Source organism: Caretta caretta, chromosome 24, assembly GCF_965140235.1.
Source record: "Caretta caretta isolate rCarCar2 chromosome 24, rCarCar1.hap1, whole genome shotgun sequence".
NCBI lineage: Eukaryota > Metazoa > Chordata > Testudines > Cheloniidae > Caretta > Caretta caretta.
In genome coordinates this window covers 15373322-15393055 of record NC_134229.1, presented here as the reverse complement: position 1 = coordinate 15393055, position 19734 = coordinate 15373322, and the positions used below count along the sequence as shown (strand labels likewise).

The 19734-nt window shown below is 50.6% G+C and overlaps 1 protein-coding gene across 1 annotated transcript; it reads left to right on the top strand.

Annotated features, from left to right (window-relative positions):
- Positions 1-1793: 1793 nt before the first annotated feature.
- On the top strand, positions 1794-9562 carry COX6B1 (cytochrome c oxidase subunit 6B1). The gene is made up of 4 exons (XM_048828890.2): positions 1794-1940; positions 2924-3039; positions 8247-8347; positions 9305-9562. The coding sequence occupies exons 2-4, from the start codon at positions 2934-2936 to the stop codon at positions 9356-9358; spliced, it is 261 nt and encodes an 86-aa protein (XP_048684847.1). The 5' UTR covers positions 1794-1940; positions 2924-2933; the 3' UTR covers positions 9359-9562.
- The last annotated feature ends 10172 nt before the right edge of the window (positions 9563-19734 follow it).

The following is a 19734-nucleotide window of genomic DNA, read 5'->3' as shown; positions in this document are numbered from 1 at the left end:
CCAGTAAACGTTGCCGAGCGTCAATTTCATTGTGCACGCACACACCGACAGAAAACTATTTCCACTGAGAATAAGCGGACTATACAGAGAGGCAAAGGAAGAAAAACACAGCTTGAGAACGTATCAGATTTAAGGCTATTTACTTGGTATATTTTGACATGGGATATTGACACCTTGTGTTTCAATGGTTATAAAGCTTTAACTTGTTGGTCTCAATGTCTACAGTCATTGAATAATTATTGCCTGATCTCCGCCCACCATAATGTCCCACAACCATGAAAATTTAAATGGTTACACAGCTTTTACAAATGCTTATAAATAAACATCAATGTTTTCTGTTGAAATTATAAAAAGAAATAAAAATTGAATTCTGCCAAGCCCACAGAAGACAGCAAAACGTGTGTGTCCTGAAAGCAGCATGTCTACACTACAGTCAGTGTAGTGGGTGAGTTACATCAGAGGGAGCTACATTGTAGTGTAGACGCTTACAGAGTTAGATCGACGTAATCTGCTTTATGTCGGCCTAACTCTCTCGTGTAGACCAGACCTCTGTTGACAGAGTGTCCATCTCTCGGGGAGGTGGATTAACTCCAGCGATGGGAGAACCCCTCCCATCACCGTAGTGAGTGTCTACCCTGAAGCGCTACAACGGCACCATGTTTTAAGTGTAGACGTACCCTGTAAGAACACCACCTCCCCAAGCGACAGCAGCTGGGTCAACAGAAGCATTCGTCCACTGGCCTAGCTGTGTCTATAGCAGGGGTTAGGTCATGATAACTACGACATTCAGGGGGGTGGATATATCACAGCCCCGTGGGCCGTAGCATCTGCCCAAATTTTAAATGTAGACTAGGCCTCTGAGTTAGCAGGGTGACCACCTTTGTTGGATAGAAATAAGGGGAAAGAACATGAAAATAAGGGAGGATCCTTTATTTTAAGGGACATTGAAGGAAACACCATTTCCATTTGCAGATGGGATATTTTTTCTCCAGTTTGTATTTCCACTGCTCTCACGCATACAATGCAATGCCAGAAGCTGGGACTGGATCATTTGATGGTTACCCTGTTCTGTTCATTCCCTCTGAAGCACCCAGCTTTGGCCACTGTCGGAAGACAGGAAGGATACTGGGCTACACAAACCTTTGGTCTGACCCAGGATGGCCGTTCTTATGTTCCTATGAGCTTCAATGTAATGTTAAAATGAACAAGGGATGTCTCTTAAAATAAGGGATGGGTGTCACCCTAAGAGCGGCACCATCCCACTGACAACCCCCCTTTGCACAGCCCCCTTAGTGCCCCCTTGAGCCAGCTGCCCTGGGCCATCACCGAGCCGGCCCACAGCTCACGCCTAAAGCGGGCCTGGTGCAGCTGCAAGGAGCTCGGGGCTGGTTGGGTCTGACAGGCAGAGGCTCTGGGTGTTTGATGCGTGTTAAGGGGCCTGGCAACCGGCATGGTTCTTCTACTCAGCCGCTTGGGGCAACGTTTCCGGTTGGGCTGGTGACTGCAGCACCCCCCGGGAGCCTCTCACTGCACGCGGGGTGGGATCAGCTGGTGACTGAGCAGCGGGAGCGGAATCTACAGTGTCGTCTCCGCGCGCCCGACTATTATGAGTATTATGGTAACAGTGTCTCTTTTTTTTCGTGCCCGTTTATTATGTGTATTGTGGTAAGTCTCTGCACTGTGTGCCCGCGTATTATGGTAACAGCGGGAGGTCGCAGCGATGCTCCCCGCCGTCTTCCGGTGCCGCTCTAGCCCTGCCCTCTCGATGATTCTCGCGGAGACGCTCTGCCCCGCTCTCTGAGCCTGGGAGTCGCGCCCCCTGCATGATAAACCGTCACTTCCGGCGCCTCTCTAGCCCCGTCCGCCTCTGTGGTTCCGGTCTCAGGCCGTCGGTCTCAGGGTGAAAGTCACTTTCAGGAAGAGCCGCCGCCGCCGCCCGGGTGAGGCTGGGACCGGGACCGGGACCGGGGCGGGGGATCCCCCCTGCCCCTCCTTCCGCGCCGGCACCGCCAGTCCGTGGGGTGACCCCCGCCCCGAGGACTCGAACCCGGGCCCCTCGCGCGGCTGCAGCCCCCGCCCTGAAGCCCGCGAACCTGGGACCAAAACACGCCCCCGCCCCCCGGGACTCGGCTCAGCCCTGGCCGGGATCCGCGGCCTTTCTCCGGCCTCCTCGCTGGGGCCGGCGCCGCTGGGGGGCACCCGCCGGAGGGCTCGGGGGGGGGGGGGTTCGCGCCGGGGTTTAACCCCCCCACCCCCGCAGAAACCGGCGTGGGCGGAGCGGCCCGCGAGGGGGGTCTGGGTGCTCGGCGGCGGGTCCCTCCGCCACGATCCGAAGGGTTTCAGCCCCAGGGGGCGGATGGGGTGAGATCAGGGGCTGGCTCTTGCGGAAGATGGCGAGGGCGATGGGAAGCCCCCGAGCTCACCCCGGTTTCCGCTCAGGACTCTCCCTGCGGAGCCGTCAGTGGAGGAAGACCGCAAAGGTTTCCCTGCCTTGGAGCTGGCTCTCTGAGTCTGTTCTGGCTGCGCTCCCTGGATTGATTGGTGCAGGGGTGTTGCAAACCGGCCGCAGTGGTACCTCGAAGGGGGCTTCACTTGCTGCCTCCCATGGACAGGAATGTAGCTGCGAGTCTAAATACCATGGTGGGGGACCCAGATCCCGGAGCAAAGGGGTGTGAAGCCCGTGCTCAGAGCGCTGTCGTGCTTGCTGGGGCGCCCCCCACTGCGTAAAGCTCAGAGGCTTTGGGGGGATTAAATTGTTAGCTCCTTGAGGTAGAGGTTGACTCTGTCTGTGTGTCTGGGCAGTGCCTGGCACGACGGGACCCCAATCTCTCTCTCACTCTGTGTCTGTCACAGTGGGGCCCTGTTTGGGATCTTTAGGCACTGCCGCAATACAAATGACATGATTTTTCCCCCCTCTCCCTAGAACAAAAAAAATGGCTGACAGCATCCAGGCCAAGCTGGACAACTACAAAACTGCCCCCTTCGACAGCAGGTTCCCGAATCAGAACCAGACTCGCAACTGCTGGCAGAACTACCTCGGTGAGATGGGCTGTTAGCAACCAAATGATCTGAACTCTGATGCAGCTTGTTCACTTTGGCTGGTTACACAGACCTAGTCAGTTTCGCTTCTTGTCTATTGTTTAAATAGTTAAAAATATCCAGGTAATGATGAAACCCATTTGGGTTCTGCTCCTGTAACTGACTCTAAATTTATGCACTGCTAAGGTAGCATCTAATGGCCTCCATCCACGGGGGGCCCCATTGTGCTGCATGCTCGGCACACGCGCCATGAAAAGGCAGTCCTTGTCTTGAAGAGTTTATAACCTGAAGCCCTGATCCTGCAAAGACTTAAGGACCTGCGTAACTTTGCACATGGTTAGAGCCCTGCGCGGATACAAAATATGTATCCGCATCCAATCTGCAAACATGGTCTGCAGATATAAAGTGGATATCCACAGATTTGCAGGGCTCTACACATGGTGCGTAGACCCTTTGAAGTCCCCTGAATGAGATGAATAGATTTAAAGGCCAGAAGGCCCATTAAATCATCTAGTCTGACCTCTGTATAACCCAGGCCAGAGAATTTGATCTGGCCACCCCTGTTCTGAGCCCAGTACCAATTTGCTTCACATTCCATTAAGTGCATGTCAACAGCCTCCAGATTTAGTTAATACAGAGTTTAAGGCAGCTGGTGCTGCCTCATGCCCTCCACAATGTGGGGAGGGGCTAAACTTAACCCTCTGAAAACCAGGAAATAGAAAACTCTGGTATATGCCATCCCAAACTTGAGGTACCAGTAAGACGATTGGTTTGTTAGATGTTGTACAGTGCACAGTACAGAAGTCCTACCCCGAAGATCAATCTAAAGGTGACGGGGGAAGTTTGTTTATTAATCTAATTTAACAGGCCCTCATTAGATCCTATGATGGACTTGTCTGAACTTCCAGTCCTAGGCAGTCCCCATCCTGAATTGCTGCTTCATAATGGCCAATTCAGTTGGCCCAAACAGGCTTCCATGAATCCAGAATTACTTTGAACACCTCATTTTTCCCAGGCTCTTGAGTTACTCTGTGTCTCAGCCTGTTACTCCTGTGAGTAGCTCAACTGGACGCGTGTGAGTAAAGCTGCAGCAGCTTTTGTTCAAACATCATCTGTGAAAGATGGAAAATTGGAATTATGCTGCTGTATGAAGGACAGAGAGAACCTTCAATGATCCTCCCCCCCCCCCCCCCCCCCCAAAAATCTGCTGATGATGTCTGTGTTTGTTTATCCATATCACCGATGTGTCTGGCTTCCAGCACTGCAAGGAGAGATCTAGCTCTGGGCTTTTTAGCTTTCATTTAATAAGGCCTAAACAATATTCGGCTTAAAAAATTTCTCCTCTTAAAGGCTTTGGTAGCATATTGTCTTTGGGTAACGAGAGAGAGGATGGCCAAGTGGTTAGGGCACTGCTAGCCTGGAACTGCAGAAACTTGGGATTAAATTCCCTGCTCTGCTCCACGTGTGATATTTAGCCTCGCTGTACCTCACTTTCCTCATCTGTCCAATGGGGTAATAGCACTGCCCTGCTTCATGGGAGTGTGGTGAGGATAAACCCATTAAAGCAGAGCCGGTTGGAAGCTGGTTTTCCATTCAGTGGGAAATTCTGAACATTTTGGTACCAAATCAGAACAAAAAGCTGAACTTTCAAAATTCTCCATGGAATGAAAATTCCCTCAGAACTTGGTTCAGAACCATCACGATGTTTTGTTTTGATTCTTCATATAATATAAATATCGTATAAAAAGTAACAATGTACAAATTTAAATGATAAAGTCTCAAAAAAACATTTTGACCTTGATGAAAAAACTCGTTTTGACTCTTTTCCCCTTGAAAATTCTTGAAATCAACATGTTCCTGCAAAGTCTGCGATTCTGGTGAAACTGCATTTTCCAGTGGAAAACTGGTCTATGTATCTGAGCACCTCAAAATTTTTTTCCAATGGTAATGGGGGCCAGATTAGCACCGAGCCCTCAATCTAAGGTGCATTAGAGAGCAGTGGAGAAGCAAGCTGTGTCCTTGAGCGTGTACAGAATAAGGGCTAGCAGCTGGCTGTCAATTTCCATTGACTTCCAGTGCTCAGCACCTGTCGCTATTAGGCCTTGAGGAGGCTACACCGATGCCATCAGCCATGGGTGTCTTTAATCCCTCAGTCTTTCATTTGGGGAACTCTCTCCTGGGAAGCAGTGACTCTGAAACAGATCTGGGGTCATGGTGTGTAATTGGCCCAATGTGAGCTAATGCGATCCTGGGATGCGTAAACAGGGGAGTCTTGAACAGGAGCAGGGAGGTTGATTTCCCTTTGAATCGGGACTGGTGCGACTGTGGCTGGAGTCCTGTGTCCACAGTTTAGGAAGGATGCTGATAAATTAGCAGGATTCAGAGAAGAGCCAGGAGAAAGATTAAAGGGTTAGAAAAGCTGCCTTATAGTGAGAAACTCCAGGAGCTCAATCTCTTTAGCTGCAGGGGAAGGTTAAGTGATGGCTTGATCCCAGTCTGTAAGTGCTTGTGTGGGAGTTGGAGGAGGTATACAGGGTATTCCCATGACACTAATTTAACCATAAATTCCTCTATTAAATCCAAAGGCCAAATGGTATTAATTCAATTACTCTAAACACACCTAAATAATAAGCAGTTTACTACAGTAACAAAACCTTGATAAGCATTTGACCAAGATACTTACAAACGTGCTAAATCCTGCAGGTCTACACTTAAAACGCTGCATCGGCGCAGCGTTTAAGTGAAGATGCTCCGCCACCGATGACAGAGAGCTCTCCCGTGGTGTAGTTAATCCACCTCCTCAAGAGGCAGTAGCTGTGTCGATGGTCAATGGGAGAAGCTTTCCCTTTGACATAGCACTGTCTACACGTGGGGGCGTTAAGGTTGGTATAACTCAGTCGCTCAAGGGTGTGGATTTTTCACACCCCTGAGCTATGGAGTTATGCCAAGATAAGCCTGCAGTGTAGACCTGGCCCCATATTGCTTGCCTCCAACTTGGTCAGGCGGGTATTTGCAGAGAATCCTTTAATACCCTGTAATAAACCTATGATGTCGTTGCCAGTTATCAGACCTTAGCTATGGCTGGATGAAGCAGTTCATTAAATAGCCAATTATTTACTGCCCGTAGTACCCAATTAACCTTGTTTTATTTATTATGTCAGCTCAAACCTTAAGTAAGATAACGCCAATACCATGATGGGTCACTACATGTGTGTCACAACGACTCCTCTCATTCCTGATCTCATGTGCTTTGGGCTGGTTGCTCGTGCTAATATCCAAACTCAGTTTAAAACCACAGTTCACCCACATGTAACATGGGCCTATATTCCTGCAGTGGGGAACAAATATTTAATAATGGGCTCTTCGCTCTAGTAGATGAAGGTCTAACACCATCCAAACTTTCATTCCAAAAACTGCTCCCTCTCAGTCCACGTTCTCCTGAAGACCTGAGGAGAATATGAATGCTCCAGCTGTAAGTGCGGCTCAATCTTCAGGAGAACAAGTTAGGGGACTGCCTGATCAGTCTGCAGAGATTCACTTATCCCTTGCCCGCTCCTCCCGCACTGAAAAACCACCGGAGGAAAAGAGGCCTACTGCTTCATAGAATCATGCAATAACAGAGTTGGAAGGGACCTCTGGAGGCCATCTAGTCCAACCCCCTGCCCAGAGCAGGACCAGTCCCAACTAAATCATACCAGCCAGGGCTTTGTCAAGCCTGACCTTAAAAACTTCTAAGGAAGGGGATTCCACCACCTCCCTAGGTAACGCATTCCAGTGTTTCACCACCCTCCTAGTGAAAAAGTTTTTCCTAATATCCAACCTAAACCTTCCCACTGCAACTTGAGACCATTACTCCTTGTCCTGTCATCTGCTATCACTGAGAATAGTCTAGATCCATCCTCTTTGGATCCACCTTTCAGGTAGTTAAAAGCAGCTATCAAATCCCCCCTCATTCTTCTCTTCCGTAGACTAAACAATCCCAGTTCCCTCAGCCTCTCCTCATAAGTCATGTGTTCCAGTCCCCTAATCATTTTTGTTGCCCTTCGCTGGACTCTCTCCAGTTTCTCCACATCCTTCTTGTAGTGTGGGGCCCAAAACTGGACATAGTACTCCAGTTGAGGCCTCACCAATGTCAGATAGAGGGGAATGATCACGTCCCTCGATCTGCTGGCATCATAAGCAATTTGCATCATAAGCAATTTGCAGCAATCCCCAGAGACCCATCAGCTGCCAGAGAAACATGGAGAATATGTAGGCCATAAAACCAAACTAAAAAGCAGGTACCTAATTAGTATGCAAAAATAGAAAATAAAAATGGAACAAGAGAGAAACCCACGGAGTGGAAAGCAAGACTATGCAGGGAAGGGTGATCCCAGACTTCGCCCATCCCGAGAGTGAGCCAGACACCGGGGGGGGGGGGGTGAGAAGAGAGGCGGGGGGCTTCAGCAAGGACTCAATCCACAGGGATGGTGCTGGAGTTACACCACTTTGCAGTGCAGGATTCCTGCTCCCGCTGTGCCAAGGGCTAGAAATCCTCCCCCTCCTTGTCACTAGCCTCTCAAGGGGGACACGCAGGGGTAGTGTGTTGGACCACCCCCCTCCCCGACTAAACCCAGTTCTCCAACTGGCCGGCAGCTTTCCCCAAGTTCATTCCTGTGGTAAGTCCTGTTAAGTCAGTGGAGTGATGGGGGGGAGGGATAGCTCAGTGGTTTGAGCATTGGCCTGCTAAACCCAGGGTTGTGAGTTCAATCCTTGAGGGGGCCATTTAGGGATCTGGGGCAAAAATTGGGGATTGGCCCTGCTTTGAGCAGGGGGTTGGACTAGATGACCTCCTGAGGTCCCTTCTAACCCTGATATTCTATGATCTATGATTCATCCAGGGGTTGCAAGTTGCAGCTAGAGAAATTCAGACTGGAAATGAGGTGTTAATTTTTGACTGAGTAATAACCATTGGAACAGTTTCCCAAGGGTTGTGGTGGATTCTCCATCACCGGCAATTTTTAAATCAAGATTGGATGTTTTCCTAAAATATCTGCTCTGGGAAGGAATTCAGGGAAGTTCTATGGCCTGTTTTGTACAGGAGGTCAGATAGATGATCATAGGGGTCCCGTCTGGCCTTGGAATCTATGAAACTGCTGCCCCAGAAGCATCAGGATTGTCCTTTGGGGAGTTTTTCTAGCCTTGCAACTTCTCTCTCTCTCTTGTAGACTTCCATCGCTGCGAGAAAGCCATGGCAGCCAAGGGAGCCGACACCACATGCTGCCAGTGGTACCGCCGTGTGTACACGTCCCTCTGTCCCATCTCTTGGGTAGGTCACTGGGGCTGAAAAGTTCTTGGCTAGAAAGCAGGGTTATCAGGCGTGTGGGGGAGGGCAGAGGGCGCTTAGTGCCTTTCGGAATTGGGCCTGCATCTGCGTTAATTCTGTTTAGAGATGGCTGCAGGAGCTGATTGGTATAGCTAGGAAGCTGCAACATGAGGGTCTCTGTGATCTAGAGCCCCAGGAACTGTGTGGGCCCCTGTCCTCTTCAGTCACGCCAGCCCCTCCACCTGAAAAATTGCCCAGGGACCCAGTTCCCATAATCCTTTTCAGGCCCAAAGGATTGTGGGATACAGGGAGTTCCCTTTGGAGAATCCCCAGCCTGTAGCCCCTTGGCTGGAGCACTAAGAAAAAGTGTTGCCTTGTTATCATGCAGGCGATTAATCTACATGTCCTAGCTCTGGCACATCCCTGTCGGGTGATTCTGATGGAAAATCAGATCCACAACGGAACAATTTTTCATGACAAATGTCTGCTTCTTGCAGGAAAAATCGCAAATTGTCATCAAAGCCGAATGCTTGAAAACCAAAATATTTCCATTTGGTTCCTCTGCTGCAATGTCTCATGGGCATTGTAGTTTTTCTTCCTGGCCCCCTGCCCTCTATGAACTAGGTTTCCTGGCTGCATTACATTTCCCATGATGCACTGTGGTCAGGGGTTGGCATAAATGAACTGCTTCCCCAAGAGGAGATCCATGTGCATCATGGGAGTTGTAGTCCAACCAGGATGCTCCACCAATAGAGAATGGGGGGGTGGCCCCTAAAGTACAATTTCCATGAGGCACTAATCAAAATTCTGGCTTTTCCGCCAACAAATGGTGCAGAAAAGTCCAGAAGCCATTGTCCAGCTAGCCTTAGTCCTGGCCATCCCCTCCCGCCCCAAGCCGGAGCTCCTTTCTTCTGATCATGCCGGAATGGGTGATCAATGGAACCTGTTGGTCTCTTTCAGGTCAACGCCTGGGATGAGCGCCGGGCAGAAGGGACCTTTCCCGGCAAGATCTGATTGGCTGGTGTTGGTGTGTCGGCCACTTGTGCCCCCTCGCCCCGGGGTACAGTGGCTCTGCTCGGACCCTCGGTTTGATGTCTCCGGCCGATTCTTTGATTGTCTTTGTCTTCGGTCCCATCTGCTCGAGAGTTCGGTGTCCTGCAATGGGGCAGAGTCTGGGCCTTGCAAACTCTGATGATAAAAGTAAAGGCATGAAACCTACATTATCTGTCTCTCTCTTTCGTTGGGACCATAATGGGATATGCTAAGGAGCTATTCTCTCCCAGCCCCCTGGCTCTAACCACTAGACCCCACTCCCCTCCCCCAGCTGGGGAGAGAACCCAGGAGTCTTGCCTGTGCAATTAGAGGGTGACACTTGGCCCATCCTCTGTCACCCTTCTAAACCTGCGTTCTGTGCCGAGGAAGCAGCTCTGTTCTCTCTCCCGTCCCCCCGGGGGTTGCAGGCGGGGATGAAAGGAAGAGACGTCATGTGGCAGGAGGCTGTCTGGCACTTGGGCTGCTTGTGCCTCAGCTTGGCAAGCTTGTTGCAGCGCTTCCTGGTGGCAGCTCTCTGCGGTAGAGAGGCAATGAATAGCATCAGGGGGCACAGCACTGCTAGCCCCCACCCTGAACCAGAGACAGCTGAGCTACCCTCAACTCGTTCAGACATCCTGACGATCCCGGCCTAGGTCGCTCCACCCGCGAATACTGATGGCTGGGCGCTAGCCTGTCTGTTCTTCCCCAACCCTTCAAGCGGGAATTCCTGTCTCCTGCAGCGTTTAACCCCTGTTCTCCTGGCTGCTCTCTGCCTGTTTGGCCATTGGCACTTTCCCCATTACTGCAGCGTTATGGGTTTGTACAGCACCTAGTACGTGCCAGGTCTTGCTCTGTGTCCTCAAGGCATTTGACTGACGCATCTCATAAATGTTTCTTCACCCTGATGACACGCAACGCTGTAATGAAGGGGTGAGAATTAGCTCTGATCTGTGGCTGGCTTTTGTGCCCGTCTACCCAGTTTGCTGAGCTGTGTCTTGGGACTGCTGTCATCACACCAGTCTGTTCCCTGCTGGTAGATGAGGATAAAGGGTGCTTTGACTGGTGCTGTCAAAGTGACACAACAGCTGTGCCCTATTGGATTAGCAAGAGACTGCTGTCCTAAGGCCCCCCCCACCCCCAGGTAAAGGACCCCTCAATCCAAGGGGAGGAGCCATTGGACTGAAGTTCTGGGGTCAACCAATGAAAAACCAGAGATGGGAGGGAAGGTTAAAAGTCAAGGAGCGGGGGGGGGAGGGGACAATGAGCAGAGAGACTCCGATAGCACCCGCCACTCATCTAAGGAGTCAGTGGACACCAGTGGTGTGATTCGGGGGGGTCCAGTTTCCATCGTTCCAGAGGGACGGCAGTTGTGGCGAGCACTGGGAGCAGGCTGCTGAGGAAGTCCCGTGACTTTATGGGGCCAGGGTGTGCACGGATTGGGAGGTGGGGGGACAAGTGCAGCCAGAATCTAGACAGAAGGTTTGGAGGGGCTGCAGGCTGACACGCCCTTTGCAGATGTGTGTCAGGGTCTCCCTTGCTGTGGAAGGGGCTGGTGTCAGAGGAGTTTGTGCACCATACCAACTACATGCCTGGGCTCATGGCTAGGTGGATGAGCAGGCAGCTGATACGCCTGATGGGCTATGGATCCAGAGTGGGGTGCAGGCTGCCCTCCTGGGGTTCTCTGCCCTCTGCAGGTCACAGTAGTTCCCACCATTTGGTGTGGGGCAGGATGTGAGAGCAAGGGAAACATGGTGTGAAGCACAAGGGTGTACAGCTGTTTCCTAGGCTTGATTTGGAGGCAGAGGGGCTGGGTGTTGCTCAGCCTGCTTGGGGGAGGAGTGGCTGGGGAGGCTTGTGGGGCTCCGATGCTGAGCTCCAGAGGGCTGGGGGTGACGGGTAGGTGAGGAGCATATACACACACCCCTCTGCCTTCAGCCCACATCTGATGGGAGAGCTAGCACAGCACGTTTACAGGCAGACACCCAATCTCCATGGAGCCAGTCCCAGGGCTGGAGGGGCCATCCTGTCCTTGGGGCAGTTGTTCCAAGGGTCAGTTCCCTTCCTTGAGGAAAATCTGCCCCTTGTTTGCAGTCGGGATTGGTCTGGCTCTGGCCGTCGGGTCTCCCTTGTCCCCGGGGGCGCTGACAGACCGGGATCAAGTCCCTCCCCGGGAGAAAGGAACCAGATCGAGCTTCTTCGGTCTCTGGCTCTTCCAGCCCTGCTGCAGGGGGTAGCGCCCCGCCCCGGCTGGACTCCGAGCTCCACGTGGGTGGGGGCAGAGCTGGGCGCCCGCCCGGGGCAAAGTTCCCAGCGTCCAGGGAGGCAGATTTACAAGGGAACGGGGGGCGGGCTGCGTGGGCGGGGGCCCATCCCAATCAACGGGGGTAAGGGAGGCAGGGGGCGGCGCTGCGGGGAGCAGGTTGTCCAATAGGATCGCACGCGGCAGATTCAAACCCCCCCTTCCCCCCCCAGACGCCGGCCCCGACACTCTCTCGGAGACGGGCGGGTGCGTGTGGGGCTGGGGCCGGTGACCGGCAGTGGGGGGGGGGATGCGATGGGGCAGTGGCAGAGCCCAGTCACAGATGCTGGTGGCAGATGCTGGGCCCGGCCCCTGCTAACACCCACTCTCCCCCCGTCTCTTCCAGCTGCTCTCGCCCCTCTGCAGCGCGATGGTCCCGGGCTCCGGCCGCCCCCTGCTCCTGCTGGCCGCGTGGGGGGCGCTGTGGAGTGAGGACCGCCCCTGCCGGCCGCGGGCGGGAGGGGAGGCGCTGTGAGGGGGGAGGACCGCCCCCTGCCGGCCGCGGGGGGGAGGGGGGGCGCTGTGGGGGGGGGAGGACCGCCCCCTGCCGGCCGCGGAGGGGAGGGGGGGCTCTGTGGGGGGAGGACCGGCCTCGCCAAAGAAACTGCTGTGTGGGAAACCAGATCCGGGTACCCAGGGCTGCACTGAGAGACCCCTGTGCGTGCAGACTGTAAGTGCAAAAGAAATCTGATGAGGTTCAATAAGGATAAGTGCAGGGTCCTGCACTTAGGACGGAAGAACCCAATGCACAGCTACAGACTAGGGACCGAATGGCTAGGCAGCAGTTCTGCGGAAAGGGACCTAGGGGTGACAGTGGACGAGAAGCTGGATATGAGTCAGCAGTGTGCCCTTGTTGCCAAGAAGGCCAATGGCATTTTGGGATGTATAAGTAGGGGCATAGCGAGCAGATCGAGGGACGTGATCGATCCCCTCTATTCGACATTGGTGAGGCCTCATCTGGAATACTGTGTCCAGTTTTGGGCCCCACACTTCAAGAAGGATGTGGATAAATTGGAGAGAGTCCAGCGAAGGCCAACAAAAATGATTAGGGGTCTAGAACACATGACTAATGAGGAGAGGCTGAGGGAGCTGGGATTGTTTAGCCTGCAGAAGAGAAGAATGAGGGGGGATTTGATAGCTGCTTTCAACTACCTGAAAGGGGGTTCCAAAGAGGATGGCTCTAGACTATTCTCAATGGTAGCAGATGACAGAACGAGGAGTAATGGTCTCAAGTTGCAGTGGGGGAGGTTTAGATTGGATATTAGGAAAAACTTTTTCACTAAGAGGGTGGTGAAACACTGGAATGCGTTACCTAGGGAGGTTGTAGAATCTCCTTCCTTAGAGGTTTTTAAGGTCAGGCTTGACAAAGCCCTGGCTGGGATGATTTAACTGGGAATTGGTCCTGCTTCGAGCAGGGTGTTGGACTAGATGACCTTCAGGGGTCCCTTCCAACCCTGATATTCTATGATTCTATGCTACAGGTGCGTGCTGGACACAATGGGCTCAGCCTCCTCCTGGGGGACTGGCCCAGGGCTGCTTGTCAGGATTCCCGGGCAATGAAGCCTTACTTTGTACAGAGCAGCTACAAATTCCATTTAGCACTACGTTTATTGTCCTTGGGCAAAGTTAGCCTCCATATTAACCGCTGTGATATTGTTATGATTCAGGGAGGTGACTTTTTGTTTATTGCCCATGACCGGTCCATGACTTTCACTAAAAATACCCGTGACTCAATCTTACCTGCTGGAGCAGGGGAGGGTGATTGGTCCCAAGCTGGAAAAAGAATCCAGCCTGTGTATTGAGAAGCGTGAGCTGCCTGTAACATCTATGAGAGGGACAGACTGCTTGATTCAAATTGTGCTTTGTAGAATTTAGCCTGTGAATTTTTTATTTCTGTGTTACTACCTCTGATCTCTGTGCCTGCTACTTATAATCTCTTAACATTTATCTTACCGTAATTAATAAATCTGGCTTGGTTGAAGTGGTTGGAGTGTGATGTTGCACTCCATATGTTCTATGGAAATATGCTAATCAGTGAATATAATGTAATGGGAATATGCTTTTATCACGGAGTGTGGGGGAGTCCAGGCCCTGCACCCCTCTTCCTGGGATTCACTGAGACTCTCAGCCAGCCTGTAAAACAGAAGGTTTATTGGACAACTGGGACACAGTCTCAAACAGAGCTTGTGGGTACAACCAGGACCCCTTAGTCAAGTCCTTCTGGGCGGGGGAGCAGGGAGCTTAGACCCCAGCCCCTGGGGTTCATTGCGTTCCACCACCCAGCACCAAACTGAAACTAAACCCCCCTTAGCCGGCTCTCTCCTGCAGCCTCTGTTCACATTCCTGGGCAGAGGTGTTACCTCCCTCTCACCCTCCTGGCTCAGGTGACAGGCTCTCAGGTCTCCCATTGAAACTCCCCTGCCACATTCCCAGGTCAACACTCCCCCCTCCCTGCTGCATCACAGCTTTATGCAAAAGGTCTCTTGTAAAATATCACTACAAAGTTTTATAATCTTGAGTGTGGTCATCCTATTTGTATGCATGTATCATTCCTGTATCTAAAGCTAGAAATATCAAGTATAACTCTGAGGTCCTATTGTAAGTATGCAAAGTGTGGGCCATTAATGGTGCCTTGGAATCTTGATGGCTCCCCTTGACTAGGACAATTGACTGTAGATGGCTCTGTTTACCTGCAAGCCTCCACTGCATACTTGCATGCGGGCCAGTCCTGAAAGAATGGAGGGGGGCTCACAGGACATGTGAACATGTCACATGATACTGGAACCCATCTTTAACCTGGCACTTTTCCATTTAGAGGGAGGGGTGGGAAGATGGAGAGAAACAAAGTATTCCCACCTTGTGCCAAAGCTATAAAAGGGAGTGGAACAGAACAAAGGTGGCTGCCAGTCATGAGAAATCCCCTAGTTACTACCGGAGCTGGAACTAACCAGAACTGTACCAGGGGAACGGATTGGGCCCAGACTAGGAAGGAGTCCAGTCTGTGAAAGAAGCTTATCAGAACATTTCTGAGGATGAGATTTTTATCTGTAATCAGTTTTTTGATGTATTAGGTTTCGATTGCGTGTTTTGTTTTATTTTTCTTGGTAACTTACTTTGTTCTGTGTAAAAAGAAAAGGAGTACTTGTGGCACCTTAGAGACTAACCAATTTATTTGAGCATGAGCTTTCGTGAGCTACAGCTCACTTCATCAGATGTTTACCGTGGAAACTGCAGCAGACTTTATATACACACAGAAATCATGAAACAATACCTCCTCCCACCCCACTGTCCTGCTGGTAATAGCTTATCTAAAGTGATCAACAGGTGGGCCATTTCCAGCACAAATCCAGGTTTTCTCACCCTCCACCCCCCCCACACAAATTCACTCTCCTGCTGGTGCTAGCCCATTCAAAGTGACAACTCTTTACATAATCAAGTCGGGCTATTTCCTGCATAGATCAAGGTTTTCTCACATCCCCCCCACCCCCATACACACACAAACTCACTCTTCTGCTGGTAATAGCTCATCTAAACTGACCATTCTCCAGGTTTAAATCCAAGTTAAACCAGAACATCGGGGGGGGGGGGGGGGTAGGAAAAAACAGGAGGAAACAGGCTACCTTGCATAATGACTTAGCCACTCCCAGTCTCTATTTAAGCCTAAATTAATAGTATCCAATTTGCAAATGAATTCCAATTCAGCAGTTTCTCGCTGGAGTCTGGATTTGAAGTTTTTTTGTTTTAAGATAGCGACCTTCATGTCTGTGATTGCGTGACCAGAGAGATTGAAGTGTTCTCCGACACAGCCTCAGAAACAACTCTGACATCATAATCAAAAAGGCTGACAAAGGAGGTGCTGTTGTCATCATGAATAGGTCGGAATATGAACAAGAGGCTGCTCGGCAGCTCTCCAACACGAGTTTCTACAAGCCATTACCCTATGATCCCACTGAGAGTTACCAAAAGCAACTACAGCATTTGCTCAAGAAACTTCCTGAAAAAGCACAAGATCAAATCCGCACAGACACACCCCTGGAACCCCGACCTGGGATATTCTATCTACTACCCAAGATCCATAAACCTGGAAATCCTGGGCGCCCCATCATCTCAGGCATTGGCACCCTGACAGCAGGATTGTCTGGCTATGTAGACTCCCTCCTCAGGCCCTACGCTACCAGCACTCCCAGCTACCTTCGAGACACCACTGACTTCCTGAGGAAACTTCAATCCATCGGTGATCTTCCTGATAACACCATCCTGGCTACTATGGATGTAGAAGCCCTCTACACCAACATTCCACACAAAGATGGACTACAAGCCGTCAAGAACACTATCCCCGATAATGTCACGGCTAACCTGGTGGCTGAACTTTGTGACTTTGTCCTTACCCATAACTATTTCACATTTGGGGACAATGTATACCTTCAGATCAGCGGCACTGCTATGGGTACCCGCATGGCCCCACAGTATGCCAACATTTTTATGGCTGATTTAGAACAACGCTTCCTCAGCTCTCGTCCCCTAAAGCCCCTACTCTACTTGCGCTATATTGATGACATCTTCATCATCTGGACCCATGGAAAAGAAGCCCTTGAGGAATTCCACCATGATTTCAACAATTTCCATCCCACCACCAACCTCAGCCTGGTCCAGTCCACACAAGAGATCCACTTCCTGGACACTACAGTGCTAATAAACAATGGCCACATAAACACCACCCTATACCGGAAACCTACTGACCGCTATTCCTACCTGCATGCCTCCAGCTTTCACCCTGACCACACCACACGATCCATCGTCTACAGCCAAGCTCTGCGATACAACCGCATTTGCTCCAACCCCTCAGACAGAGACAAACACCTACAAGATCTCTGTCAAGCTTTCTTACAACTACAATACCCACCTGCAGAAGTAAAGAAACAGATTGATAGAGCCAGAAGAGTTCCCAGAAGTTACCTACTACAGGACAGGCCTAACAAAGAAAATAACAGAACGCCACTAGCCGTCACCTTCAGCCCCCAACTAAAACCCCTCCAACGCATTATTAAGGATCTACAACCCATCCTAAAGGATGACCCAACACTCTCACAAGTCTTGGGAGACAGGCCAGTCCTTGCCTACAGACAGCCCCGCAACCTGAAGCAAATACTCACCAACAACCACATACCACACAACAGAACCACTAACCCAGGAACTTATCCTTGCAACAAAGCCCGTTGCCAATTGTGCCCACATATCTATTCAGGGGACACCATCACAGGGCCTAATAACATCAGCCACACTATCAGAGGCTCGTTCACCTGCACATCCACCAATGTGATCTATGCCATCATGTGCCAGCAATGCCCCTCTGCCATGTACATTGGTCAAACTGGACAGTCTCTACGTAAAAGAATAAATGGACACAAATCAGATGTCAAGAATTATAACATTCATAAACCAGTCGGAGAACACTTCAATCTCTCTGGTCACGCAATCACAGACATGAAGGTCGCTATCTTAAAACAAAAAAACTTCAAATCCAGACTCCAGCGAGAAACTGCTGAATTGGAATTCATTTGCAAATTGGATACTATTAATTTAGGCTTAAATAGAGACTGGGAGTGGCTAAGTCATTATGCAAGGTAGCCTGTTTCCTCCTGTTTTTTCCTACCCCCCCCCCCCCCGATGTTCTGGTTTAACTTGGATTTAAACCTGGAGAATGGTCAGTTTAGATGAGCTATTACCAGCAGAAGAGTGAGTTTGTGTGTGTATGGGGGTGGGGGGGATGTGAGAAAACCTTGATCTATGCAGGAAATAGCCCGACTTGATTATGTAAAGAGTTGTCACTTTGGATGGGCTAGCACCAGCAGGAGAGTGAATTTGTGTGGGGGGGGTGGAGGGTGAGAAAACCTGGATTTGTGCTGGAAATGGCCCACCTGTTGATCACTTTAGATAAGCTATTACCAGCAGGACAGTGGGGTGGGAGGAGGTATTGTTTCATGATTTCTGTGTGTATATAAAGTCTGCTGCAGTTTCCACGGTAAACATCTGATGAAGTGAGCTGTAGCTCACGAAAGCTCATGCTCAAATAAATTGGTTAGTCTCTAAGGTGCCACAAGTACTCCTTTTCTTTTTGCGAATACAGACTAACACGGCTGTTCCTCTGAAACCTTTGTTCTGTGTGTTATTACTTGGAACCACTTAAATCCTACTTTTTATACTCTGGGTTAATAAAATCACTTTTCTTTATTAATTAAGTGATTGCTCCCCCAGCTATTAAACAGCCGTGCATATAGAATCATAGACTATCAGGGTTGGAAGGGACCTCAGGAGATCATCTAGTCCAACCCCCTGCTCAAAGCAGGACCGATCCCCGACTAAATCATCCCAGCCAGGGCTTTGTCAAGCCTGACATTAAAAACTTCTAAGGAAGGAGATTCCACCACCTCCTTAGGTAACACATTCCAGTGTTTCACCATCTTCCTAGTGAAAAAGTTTTTCTTAATATCCAACCTCAATCTCCCCCACTGCAACTTGAGACCATTACTCCTTGTTCTGTCATCAGCTACCACTGAGAACAGTCTAGAGCCATCCTCTTTGGAACCCCCTTTAAGGTAGTTGAAAGCAGCTATCAAATCCCCCCTCATTCTTCTCTTCTGAAGACTAAACATCCCCAGTTCCCTCAGCCTCTCCTCATAACTCATGTGTTCCAGTCCCCTAATCATTTTTGTTGCCCACCGCTGGACTCTTTCCAATTTTTCCACATCCTTCTTGTAGTGTGGGGCCCCAAACTGGACACAGTACTCCAGATGAGGTCTCACCAGTGTCGAATAGAGGGGAACGATCACATCCCTCGATCTGCTGGCAATGCCCCTACTTATGCATCCCAAAATGCCATTGGCCTTCTTGGCAACAAGGGCACACTGTTGACTCATATCCAGCTTCTCGTCCACTGTAACCCCTAGGTCCTTTTCTGCAGAACTGCTGCAGAGCCATTCGGTCCCTAGTCTATAGCGGTGCATATCTCTCTATCAGTGTTATAGAGGGTGGAGAATTTATGAGTTTACCCTGTATAAGCTTTATACAGAGTAAAACGGATTTATTTGGGGTTTGGATCCCATTGGGAGCTGGGTGTCTCGGTGCTGGAGATAGATAACTTGCTAAGCAGGTTTTGGTTAAAGACGGGCTCAGAAGTAAATTCAGCAAATCAGGTGACAGTCCCAAGGCGGGTCTCTGTGACCGAACCTGTCACACGCGGAATCTCAGCCCGGCTTACAAAGGCTGGTGCATGTCCACATTCCTTTGATAACGTGGCGAACTACTTAATGAGTTTGTGCTGTCCAAGGGATTCTTGGGCAGTAAGACGGTATATCGGTGGGGTGCAAGGCTGAGAGCTGGGGTGATTATCTGGTGCCTCTCTCCGTAAGCTCATGAGTGGCTCAGGGATCATTCACGCAGATGGCTGAGTGACCACAGCGCCTGGAGGGGGTTTGCTGCCTGTCACTGGCATAGCAGTGTGACAGAGAGCCCAGGCTGGAGAGTTAAGTGGGCACAGCGATCTCTCAGTTGCAGGTTGTACCCTGGGGACCAGGGAGCTCCAGCTATTCCCTGCCTCTGGGGTCTGCATGGCCCTTCTGCACGAGCCTCAGACAGCGCTCTTAAAAGCCCCCCCAAAGAAGCACTTAGCTCACACCTCCCTTCACACATTCCTGTGCCTCTGTTGGGAGGCCCGCTCCGTAGATTGAGAACCCATGGAGTAGCCACTTGCAATGGTCCCTTCTGCCTTAGACTCTATGAATTGCAGAGTGACACAGTCTAATGCTACTTTGCATAGCGTGTGTAATATGCACATTATCCCCTGCAGGCAAAATCGTATAGTCTGGTGGTTTCCAACAGGTTTTCATTGGCAGACCCCTAAAAATTTCAAATGGAGTTGGGGAGCCCTTTAGAAATCTTAGACATAGTCTGTGGCTTCCCAAGGGTCCATGGACCTCAGGTTGAAAACCACTGGCGTAGTCAATAGCTTGACCACACTTTGGTTCGATATTTCGTTATGAAATACGCTCAAGAGACAAAA

Bases quoted from the DNA above. Each gene is read 5' to 3' on its own strand.
- COX6B1 (XM_048828890.2), top strand. From the start codon at position 2,934: ATGGCTGACAGCATCCAGGCCAAGCTGGACAACTACAAAACTGCCCCC. The intron at 3,040-8,246 runs GTGAGATGGGCT...TCTCTCTTGTAG, and splicing joins CTGCTGGCAGAACTACCTCG to ACTTCCATCGCTGCGAGAAA. The intron at 8,348-9,304 runs GTAGGTCACTGG...GGTCTCTTTCAG, and splicing joins CCCTCTGTCCCATCTCTTGG to GTCAACGCCTGGGATGAGCG.